Source organism: Tetrao urogallus (assembly GCF_951394365.1).
Source record: "Tetrao urogallus genome assembly, chromosome: 10".
Classification (NCBI taxonomy): Eukaryota; Metazoa; Chordata; class Aves; order Galliformes; family Phasianidae; genus Tetrao; species Tetrao urogallus.
This window is the reverse complement of record NC_136823.1, coordinates 15362562-15374510: the sequence shown is the minus strand read 5'-3', so window position 1 is coordinate 15374510 and position 11949 is coordinate 15362562. Positions and strand designations below refer to the sequence as shown.

The 11949-nt window shown below is 40.6% G+C and overlaps 1 protein-coding gene across 1 annotated transcript in view; it reads right to left on the bottom strand.

Annotated features, from left to right (window-relative positions):
- Window positions 1–5850: 5850 nt before the first annotated feature.
- TAFA1 (TAFA chemokine like family member 1) overlaps window positions 5851–11949 on the bottom strand; it is a gene marked incomplete at both ends in the record, with an annotated part of 193253 nt that continues 187154 nt past the window's right edge. The window contains 2 exons of the mRNA XM_079540254.1: window positions 5851–5868; window positions 9604–9728. Coding sequence (XP_079396380.1) covers window positions 5851–5868; window positions 9604–9728 — 143 coding nt within the window. The remainder of the gene's footprint in view (window positions 5869–9603; window positions 9729–11949) is intronic.

Sequence of the window (11949 nt, the reverse complement as noted above, 5' to 3'; positions counted from 1 at the left end):
TGGCAGTCCTACAGTGATCACTGTTCTGAGTTCTTGGTGCTGGTCAGGGTGTAAAAGACTGTAGGTGATGCAACAAAGGGGACAGGTGAAGGAGCTGGCAATTTAGTCCTCTGCTGCAAACAAAGAATCAGCAGCAGCTGCTTGGTATACAAAAGGACACAGCTGAGGTGGATCCTGTGGCCTTGAGCTGAGGATTGCTGGTGTGTGCAGTGCAAATATTGGAGCTGCTGGCACGGCAACAGCAGCAAGGTCAGGCTCTCGTCTTCCAAAGTACACAAGGAAAAGGAAAAGAAAGATGATCACATAAATCACTGCTGCTGGGGGAACAGCTCTCTGAATTGGGTCTTGACAGTGCAGCTGCTTTTCGTTAGTTTGTGGGGTAGTAGTGGTGATAAAGGACTAATAGAGATGGATGAAAATAATTAGGTGGTGTGAAAAGAGGGGATGAGAAGAAATGAAAATTAAATGAAATAGGAAATGAAGAGGAATGGCAGGTGGGAGGAAGAAATTGCATATTTTCCCCCTCAGCAATATTTTAGGTTATGAGTAGTTTACTTCACATCTAGGTGGGCCTCTGACTCTCATTTCTAGCAGTATCAAGGACAGCCATCTGACAAAGAAAGCAGATGAGAAATAACTGGAAGCAGGTCAGTAACCCGATGCTTCAACATGTGCGCTGTTTCTGGTTATACAAATTTGATGGCATTGCTGCATGGTGGCAAAATGCAAGTTAGCTGACAATGAATGTTGAATGAATTCATATTGGCTGGGGCCCTGGGCAGCCTGGTCTGCTATTAAATGGGGAGGTTGGTGACCCTGCATGCAGCACAGGGGTTGGAGATTCACAATCCTTGAGGTCCCTTCCAACCCTGGCCATTCTGTGATATCCAGGCATGAGATATGGGAAAGACCTCTGTAGTCCAGAATTAGGAGCACTTGTCAAGCAACAATGGTTTTTTTTTGTTTGTTTTTTGTTTTTTTCCCTACAGATTTTCCAAATGTTCAACAGGTCAACGCTGTTTAAAATTACTGATGTCTTTTCCACTCCCTAGTTACTCTGTGTAGTATTTTCTCCTGTAGTAGTGATGCTCACGTTCTTCAGATGAATGAATACAAGTCCACTGTGTCTCCTGTTGGCTGCTTCAGGCACTTTCTGATGTCAGGGAATGTGTGCTTTCTCTGCTCCAAGTTAACATTTATATGAAAGTTATTCTATCAGCTGAGCATTTCTGAAGAATGGTGACCCTCCAAAAGCAGGACTTCTGGCTATGTTTGGGTACTTACAACCCAAATGTGTTGAGCAAAACCAGTTTCTGTGCCTTTTCTCATCGTTGGTCTGATCAGAGTAGCTTCCGTTCAGGAGCGACGTGGAGAAACCAGGATGGGACTGTGTCACTGTCCCTGTGGTAGCAGATGTTGGACCAGGACTAACAGTGGTCTTCCATGCATCAGTAGTTTGCAAATCTTATTTGAAGAGAGGTGAGCAAGCTTTACCTAGTTGACGCTTGCATGCTATTGTCCACGCTTGGCTGCAGGCATCCTGATTCTGCTCCCTGTGTCCCAATCTGAAAGCTGGGGTCTGCTGTCAGTGCAGTCACACTGATGTGACCCTTAGATGAACCATCTGTGGTGCTGTCCTCAATCCTTCTGCTGGCTCTACAAATTGGTGTAACTTGGGCAGGTCTCAAGTCTTCTGAGGCTTGGTTCCCTAGCTGCCGAGCAGAGGATTCAGTTGCTTTTCCTCAGTGGCAGAGTTTTATATAGTATAAATACCTGCAGTTAAGTGTTTTGACTGTGTATTTCAGGCAAGAAACCATAAATATGTGTCAGGACTATCATCTTGAATTCAAACCGGTGAACTAGAAAAAGTGTTGACAGCCTTAAACCAACTGCCCTGTTCTCCCTTTCTGTCTACCTGAAAGATCATTTGTGGAATGTATTTCTATCTTTGATTTAAAAAAAAAAAAAAAAAAAAAAAGGCAGAATACCAAGCAAAGGAGCATGACCCATTTCTTTTCAGGCAAGCTTTAAGCCCTGCATGCTGGGAAGTGAGTGAGGCAGTGATACAAAAGGAGCTCATATTAGGACACAGCACTCATCCTGCCACTAAAAAGAGACAAAGGCTGCCACCTTCAGATGAGATGGATATGCTTTCCAAGCTAAGGTAGCTTTATCTCCTCCACAGCTTCTCTATCATCTCTAATTATATTTAGACCATACAGTGAATCAGAAAAGCACTGCTTTACTCTGACAAAGTGACCATGAGAAATGCCATACAACTGGCAAGTGAGGAGAGCTCGAAACATAACAAATCATTTCAGAAAAGAAAAATATACAAGCAATACACCACTGCAAGTATCTGCACGCTCTGTTAATGATGGATCAATAGGTCTGATAGGAACATCACTCATCATAAACTGCATCAGTCACCTTCAGTGTTTATTCACAGGTCTTTCTGTGTGTAATGCCAGGTTTTGGTGCATATCATCCTGTTCAAAGTCACTGGCCATAGCATTGGACTTTCTCCACGGAACATTTTTCTTTAAATATAGCATGAAGCACATTCAAGGCAATATCAAATCATATCACGCTGAGCTCTTTATTACTAGAGACTTTTGGACAGAAACATGTAATCCAGATTCTCTGAATCAATAGGCAGATGGTAACTACTTTGTTGTTCAGTATTTTTTCAGCTGGTGCACTTCAGACTTAACTTGCTTTCACCTATCTGAAGAAGAAACGCTGATATAACTAAGTTTGACTGATATAACTAAGTTTGTCTTTGAGACATTTACAAATATTTGACTTTGTTTTTCCCGTTATCTCTCTCTCTCATCTTCTGCCCAAAACAGGGAACTTTAACATTCTCTTCTATTGAAGTAAATAACCTTTCACACTATGCAGGCTCTCCTGCACAAGGGTGGGGGACCCTTTCATTCTACCACTGAAACACACAGGGTTGCCTAGGTGAAAAGACAGCTCTGACATCTTCCCTCCATACACTGCATTGGTGCTCACATCACTCAGATGCATGATCATCATGACTTCAGGCTGGTTGGAGATTTTTATTTTTGTTCACTTAAACAATGACTGTTAGCTGCATCCAGCTCTTAATTTGACTTCATGTTTTATTAGCCATCATTTCTGCAAAGATCCTAATTCCCACTTTAAAACATTTTAATTAAAACAATTAAAAGCCGTTTCTGAGTGCTGCGCTTCATGAGCAGATTTTTCCTTCGGAACTTCAAAGAGACGCAGATGTTTACGGAATTTGGTGTGGTGATATTTGAGGCTGCCCACTGGCAAAGAAAGGATTCATAAACATCTTTAAGAAACTTTGCTGTGGAAAACGACAACATTTCCTTCTTACATTTTAGCAAGTCTAATATTTCCCAGTCTTAACAGGGGTGTTTCATAGACACAGATGTGAGCGTTGCTGTCTGCTCACATTCTGAGCTGCATCAGATACACTGCTGTGGGTTAAATGCTGCTCAGTGGTGGTACCTTGGAATGTGGCAAGAGGCCATGGGGGCTAGTTTGTTGTGTGCAAAGTAAGGTTTTAGATTGTTGCTAGATTGATCCTAAGTTTTCTTGTTCCCAATTTTTACTGTTTTCTATAGCCTGCCAATGGGGTTTTGAATGGCAGTTTAACTATGTGTGTCTCTGATCCTGCTGGTAAGGGAATGATGGCTCCTCCTATGTTTTAATCCCCTCTGATGTTTGTAGCAAGATCTATCTCTTAGTGCATCAAGTGTTTCCTCACTCTAGAGAGTCTTGTTTTTTTTTGTAATGGAGAATGCTAAGGATTTATTTGGGAAATGTTTCCTCTTATTTCTGCTAGTTAAACTTGGAGTTGGTGTGAAGAGCTCATTTTGGGAATGCCTCTGTCTGTGGGTGATGAGGCATGGAGTGGTCCCTGCCAAACTAAGAGGATGGGACTAGGGATGTACATTCATGGTACACCACTTCTAGCTCAGCCTAAGGCACAGGGATCTTCTGTGGTTTAGGTAGATGTCTGTGTCCAGACATGCACAGCCTGCCCAGCTGGGCCACCTGTGGGTCTGCTTGTGAGGCTCCTATTTAGTGTTTCTGTTCAAGGAAAAGAAAAAATCTTCTCATGGACCTTTCCATTCTGATCTGTTTTTAAAAGTGAAATAATAGAACTACTTGGAAGAAGTGTCTCTATTTCTGCTGTGAGCATCAGGCCAAGACCAGCATGGGAAGCCTTCATGGAGTTTTGCGTGACATGTCATGTAGCTGCTTTAATGTGCAGTATAATTACAGTGACAAATTTCTGCTTCTTGGAACATCAGGGACTGAAGTGGTTGCCCCGAAGGAGAAAGAAAGTTAGTGGGAGAATTCTGACCAACTTTAGGTTGGAAAGTGCAGCACTTCCTTTGCATTGGATTAAAAGTGATTAGCATGGCCAAAGGGGTCCTGTGAGAGATAGGTAAGCGGGGTGAAAGGAAATTGGAAATATTAAAAAAATGAACCTGGACTGGATAAAATGAGTTCTACACTTCTAAATTCCTCTTTGATTTGGTAGCATCAGGTGTGCTGAAGGGTGAGCTGTGCAGACTTATGCGTGACAGCAGGATGCCTTCCACATGAATAACCCCCTGAAACTAACTGAACCGCTCACAGAAGTGCCTGGCGATGTGATCTAGGCTTGAGCGTTTGAACCCTCAGATTTGATCTTTCCTCAGCAACACAAGGGCCAGGCTGAACAGTGAACAGCAATAGCTGCGCTAGAAATGTGAACTCAGACCATTCACTGCTAAGAGGCAAATGGCTCTGCCGACATGTCCCTGCTGAAGGGCATCTCAGCCCAGCTGCAAATTGGCTCATAAGAGGAGAAACCATATGCAAAAACCCTCTTCCATGTTAGTCTAGAAAGAAGGAGCTTTGTTGTTGTTTCAAAGAATTGAGCCAACAACGCAAAGCTTTGGAGTTGGTTATTGGGACTTTACTGTAGTCTCTACGAGCTATACAAAGTCTGAAGACACTGTACATACGGTACATCTTTAATAAGAAGGGAGCTCACAGTCTACCAAACTCTGCCAAATAAACTTTTAATACATACTGTACTTCACTCAGCAGTTGTCCATTTCTTCTCCACGGAATATCTAACAGCTCTAAAAATATTTTCTTGGAAGAGGATAGAATTATCATTGTTATATATCAATTGAGTATCAAGTATGTTTATGAAGCAAAGCCAGCATGCTAGTATTGCACAAGGGGAAAAGCCTCCAGAACACAAAGTGAAACAATGAAATGCCCTCAAAATTCTGCCGAAGGGAACGGGGAGCTCTGGATGCCATATCAGTAGGATCCGTGTAACTCTTAGGCGTCCTTGTACTGCAGCAGGTTTGCTTTGCCTCTTCACTGCCACGTTTCTCTCTGAAACAGGTAGGGATCTTCCAGACCATTACAATAAAGAAAAAAATTACAGCAGCTGCAGCAAAGTGTGGTACTATTTAATTTCTTGAAGAGTGAGGCTTTTATTTCAAAATATCATATATTAATATATATATATTTCTATATATATACTTTAAATGGTATAAAGTAAATTGTAGATCCAAACTTATACTGTTGTTTGTACTTTGTAATCTCAGAAACTTTAGCAAAGGAACCATTTTTCTTCGTTTTTCTTTTCAGCTGTCAAAAACCAGGGGCATTATTTCCGCAGAATGCTCTCTTTCACACAGTAAAGCCACTGTTGTCATCTGGTAAACAGTCAGAGTGCAAATAAGAAATCCATTTGGCTTGTAAATGCTGAGATGGTTTTCAACTTTCGATACTTTGTCCTCATAAATCAACTGGGTGTTCACTGCCTCCATGCAGGCTCTATTAGGTCCTTGGGTGGATCTGCAGGGTGAAAGTGTGAGAGTCAGTTACGTTAAAAATGTTAAGGGAGGGAAAAAGAGCGAGGCTTTTTGGTGTGTTGCCCTGCTCGTTGTACAGCTGAGCTCAAATCTCAGTTTTATGTTTTGCGTCGCTTTGGGCATGAATCCAAAAGCTGTCTACTTTCTCCTAGCTCCTGCAAGGAAGGACTTGTGGATGGGTCCACCAGCTCACTTACAGGGGCTGGGTATGAGAGAGAACCCATAACTCGGTCTGAGTTCATCTGCTCACCTCAGGTGAGATAAATCCACCTGCATATAACATCATAGTCCATGGAATCATCTCTCTCCATGACAAACACTGCACCTGATACATCTAGATGAATAGCAGAAGGGGGTCCAACACTTTGCTAGATCATCAAAGAAAAGCCAGGTGACTTGAATATGAGCTGGACTGTGCATTAAATTAGGGGTAAAAGTTGTCAGCTAAGCACCAGCTGAAACCATCAAATGCCACAGTAAGTCTCATAGCAAGAGATATTTGCTATTTTGTGCTCTACTGCTTTGAACTGGCCTCTAATTACATAGACAGTTATTGCAAAAATAGAGGGTTTTTTTCTATTTTTCTTTAAAGAAAAATGCAGTGTGACATTATTAAAATGCATCTAGTATTAATCTAGTTGGACAAATTAGGAAAAAAAGAAAAAAGCAAAACAAAAACAATCTGTTTCATTTCCCATTTCTTTTCCTTTCCTGTTGCCTTACTCCGCTCTCCCGGTTTGCTGCTGACAAGTGGGATTATCTTTCCTAGGGATGCATGCATCCCTGTCCTGCTAAATGGATGTGCATGGTTGGTGAAGGAGCAGGGAGTGCCAAGGGGCCCCCAGCACTTCAGGTGCCATTTGCTGCAGCATGAGATGAGCCAAAACTGCTGTGAAATGTGCTGTTCAGGTCACTGTAAAAATACATTTCTCCAATGGCAAAACGTGTGCTATAAACCAATGGGCTGCAATGGAGGGTGCAGGCTGTGAAGCTAGAGAGCTGCTCCAAGTGGAGCTGCTGTGCCAGTTCCCAAGTGCTGAAGGCTTTAATTTCCATTCTCCACGGGATCAGCAGAAAAACAGCTTGCTGAAGTACTCAGAGGGCTGCTATGTGAATGCCAGGTGCTATTAGTGCAGATTACTGAAGAGCATTTGGCAGTGCACACAGGACGGGCACAAAGCCCTGAGAGGAGAGCCCTTAGGGACCCTGCAAAGCGGTGCCCTGAAGGTCAGGTGTAGACAGCAGCCTGAGGTTGGGATTTGTGGTTTTGTGTTTATCAACAAGTCTGGTTCTCAGTGGTGTTTATTGTCTGCTTGGTGCACCATCTCCCAACATCAGGGCTGAGATCATGTGTTCCTCTCCTCCCTGTCCTGATTGCTCTCCTGAAATGTCACGGTGTAATTTCCAACCAGGTCCTGGTACTATTCCAAAAATAACCCACCACATTTTCAAAGAAAGCTTGGAAATTTACATTCTTCAGAAAAATAAATTAAAAAAAAAAAAAAAAAAAAAAGGAGTGAACAGGGACTCAAAAAGGGTTGAAACTGGTCCAAAAATTGAATTACAAAATGATTTCTTTCCAGTGTTTGTCACCTGCTCTAACTAGCAATAGAAAACAGATCAATTTACAGAGGTTGTGAGCTCTATATCTTTGACTTTAACAACTTAATTAGTGAGCTGTACTAAAGGACTGAGCCCAGGAATAAATACATGAAAAAGAAGGGGTGGAGGCCATGCTGGCAAAGTCTTCACTGGATTTGCTGTCCACCTTCTGACACTAATTACTTATTAATCACTCCTGAGAACCAAGTATGAAGTAATACACTGTAAAACTGCACACACTATATATACACATACAAACATACACGTGCTTATATGTGATACACTGCAGGCCTCAAAGATAACATAAATAGGTTTTTTTAATACTGTGAGTCATAAACCTGAATGTTTCCCTTGTCAGGACAGTAGCAGCCTAACATAAATGTATTTTGTGTAAGGAAAAGCCTTCATTAAAATAGTTTACAGCCTGTGGTGACTTGCTCTAGCTTTTCTGGCTAATCACCACAGATATATCTAGGATGTTGAGTGATTTGTGTTGCTGCTTCTGCTTTCTTAGCTTCCTTAACTACATAAATTAGACACACATGGCCCAATCTTGCAGCCCAGATTGGGGTCAGTGCAGATTATAGTGTAATCTCTTTCTCTGATGCCATCTGAAATGACAAAACAAAGAAAAAAAATGCCTGTTTCAGGATCTGATTGCTTCCATTAGTTTATATTTATGTTGCTAGACTTGACACAGAAGTACAGACTCAAGCAAAGTTTCAGGGATTATAAAATAGAGTTTTTACTTGGAAACTGCAAGAGACAGTTGCTAAAATCATCATGTCATGTTGCCTTTGTCAGTTGGGTTCTGTAATGATACTTAAAAGCAACAAAGCAAAATTCTACTGGAAGCAGTACCATAAGGTACTTCCCTCACAAGCTAATTAAAATAACTCCTGTGGGTAAATGACAGAAATATTTCTTCAGCTATGAGCACTCACTCTGTAAGTATTTAATTTAAATGAAATACAATAATGCATACTGAATAGATTGGGCCATACATCTGCATATTAATGAAGCTGCTAAATTTCTAGCAATCACTTCTAGATGCAGACTTGCCTAAAACGAGCTTATATGATGATGGTTGGGAGAGTTAAGGGTAGGATAAGTTCACAGAACCTAAATTATGTAACTTGCAGAGAGACTACAGAGCTACTATATTACTGTAATTTAAATAGAAAAGTACAATGTAGTTCTTCATACTGTTCATTACTTCTTTAATATCCCTTTTTTCCATTTTAAATTCCTAATTTAGCAAGAAAGCTGTTGTCTCATTGAAAAGGTCATACAGTGGTTTGTTGGGTTTTTTGTTTTTCGGTTGTAAGAATAAAAAGAAGCAGCATAACTTTAAGTGATGGTGCAAATAGCCATGCCAGGAGAAGATGAGGCTGCTATACAAATCATTCTTCCTGGGATAAATCACATGGAGGCAAAGAAAATAATTCAGGAGCCATGCTGATCAGCTGGAGAAAGATCCCCTTCAGTAAAAGGCATGGAAGACATTAAAAATGACCAGAGTTGGGATCACAAGAAAAGGGAGAAGCCAGAAAACGATGACTGTGAACTTTCTGTGAGTTAGAATCCAGGTATGGGCATGCTGTGCTTTTTCATAAAAAAGAAAAAATTATTAAGTATTTTGCTTCTTCCACTTAACAGGTTTCAGAAGGTATTTTTCACTTCACTGAAAATCAAGATGCATTCATTCGTAAAAAATATGTTTTGAGTTGGCAATCTGCATAAAAAAATTCAACTGTGGTATGAAAACAATCTAATTAAAATTGTTGAATACAGGTATAGATGGCAGCTTTATGAAAATATTTATGAAATATTTGGTCAATGTAAAAAAAATATATACTTTTGAAAGAGACTTCTTTTTTTTTCTTCAGAGGTAATTTCATAATGGGAGAAGCTCAGCCATTTGACATTCTACTTTCTCCATCTGCGTCTGTATCTCACTAAGCTGTAGCCAGAAGCACTGGCTGGCTTGGGAGGTGTGCAGCAAACTTTGGGACATTTACAGCAGACATGATGCTGGAAATGATGTGGTTGAGCTACAGTTGTTGACTCTCATCCCTATTGAAAACTCACAGCTATGGACAGAAAGACAACTTACTCTGGTGGTCTTGATTTTATTGCCGGTCGCACACATCCATCCAGAATTATCAGGCAATGTCTTACATTCCTCTCCTTCTAGGCAGGGCTCCATCTCACACCACCATTTCCCAATCACTATTGAAGCTAAAGGAAGAAAGACAATATCCATTGTTATGTTGTAATGAAAAGAATAGTAAATAATACCTCAAGAAGCCAGCACTGTATTTAAGAGATGAAACCTTTCATCTCAGGCTTAGTTGCAAGGAATTTACATTTGTACTAGCTTTTCATTAAATACTGTCCATCCAAAACAGTGCATTTCTTGCCATAGCTTTCTTATACACGAGATCTAGTCTACTGGGATGCTGTGATGATAGCAATACTATTTCAGAGCAAAAAACCAGCCACCCTAACAGCCCTTCACTCTGAATAGCCAGTCTGGTCTTTATAAATACATAAAAAAGAGTTGAAATAGAAATTCTACAGGTCTTCAGGACTTGTGGTTTGAGGATCTCCAAAATCAGCTGTACCTGATTTGCCTTGAGTACCCACAGCTGGCCTTTTCTCCCCCACACCTGTGCCTAATTGTGTGAACCCATGCAGCCTTTTATCTTCTGCAATATCCTGCTGTAGGGAGTACAACAACTCAACTGGAAATAGAAGGTAAGTTAATACTGAATTGCACAAGTTCTTTTTGTTGAAATGTGATTAAGACTTTTATGGAAACCGTGTGGTCACTAGCAGTTGCCTTTAATTTCCAAGCATTTAGCATTCAAAGTAAATTGTAGAGTTTGAGTCTTGTTGTTTGAGTTTAATTGGCATGAATGTTTACAACCTTGAGGGTATCTTAATGGAAGTTTTTTTTTGCCTGGGAATTGGTATCTTCCTATAACCTTAGCTGTATCTTAATGGCAATTTTTATCTGGGGATTTTGATAAACTTTAGCTGATCTTGCAAATTGCAGCTAATTGAGGATTGAGTGGCTCTGTTTGTGGCTTGTTTTCCCTGGCAAGAATTAATTTCTTGGTTGCACTCCTGAAGTCTAACTGCTAAGGATTCTCCTACACTCAGATAGAGGCTTAACTCTTTTCACCCTCCCCTCATAACTTCTTCAAGCTTATGTAATTCCTTTGATGCAGTAGTGTGAGTCGTGTCACACCAACTCTGGAAAATGCCCTTTTGTGCATGTACTGATTTAAGTGCATCCCAGAATTTATAATTAAATTATTGATTTATTTTTTATCTAGCAAAAATCTTTTTATCCTTACAAAGTCCAAAGGAAATGCTCAAAGACATGTGCTGCTCATTATATCTATCACCTCAATTCACAGGTACAGAAGCGAAGCTGTAGGAGAGCTTTGTCCACAAGCTGAATAGCTGTCCCAATAAGAACACGTTTCTCACACACAGAATTTACTCAAAACCCAGGGAGTAAACATCTTGGTGTGAAAAAACTCCTTTGGTCTTAAAGAAGAGGTCAGCAAGTTTGGAACAAATGAGTTAAGCTGTTTCCTCTCTCCTATTTTTTCTCACAGCTTGTATCTCATTTATATCATGCAATATACCATTTCTCCATGTGTACTGCACACACAAAAGACTTTACACCTGTGCTTGCAAGGCAATGTAATTATGCTATTCCCACATCACTTTCTGAAGGGTATCGTTAATGCTACTAACAGTGGAGAAAAGAATCTCTCTTTGCTATGTGTGAAAAGGCACATGGTGGTGAATCTGCACTCTAATAATACACTGTGCAATGGGCAAACTGCAGATCGTGTCCTGCTAAATGCCCTTCACTGCAAGCATCTGAGCTGGGCATCTTCAGAGTGCGTGAGGACAATCTGATGACATGGAATCAAAAGTGATGATCGTATTTATTTGTTAGTGTTAATGCTTTAGCAATAAGTAACCATGGAGAAGGAGCCTAAGATGCTAGGTGCTAAAATTCACAGCACGAAATGTACCGGCACAGGGAGCCTGCAATGCAAGACAGTGATATGATTTAATACAAGCTAAGGGGAGCATGGGAAAACAATGCTGTTTATTGCAATTAAAATGGTCTTAGCTACTCATTGATGTTGTTCCTCAAAACAGCTCAAGTATTTGGGTATTGACACCGAAAAAAGTCAAACACAAAGTGAATGCTGAACTGTGATGTCAACCCTTTCATCTATCAACATGCAGCTTTTAGTGTATGTGTCCATTTTTTGTGTGATCATAGTGCAATTGCAGTCACCAGTAGCCCTCATTCCTGGTCCCTTATCAGTACAGGTGGGCTGAGGAAAAGGTGGGGGTTTTTTTGTTTTTTTTTTGTTGTTGTTGTTGTTTTTTTTTTTTTTGGTAAAGGGGAAACTAAGGTCATTTA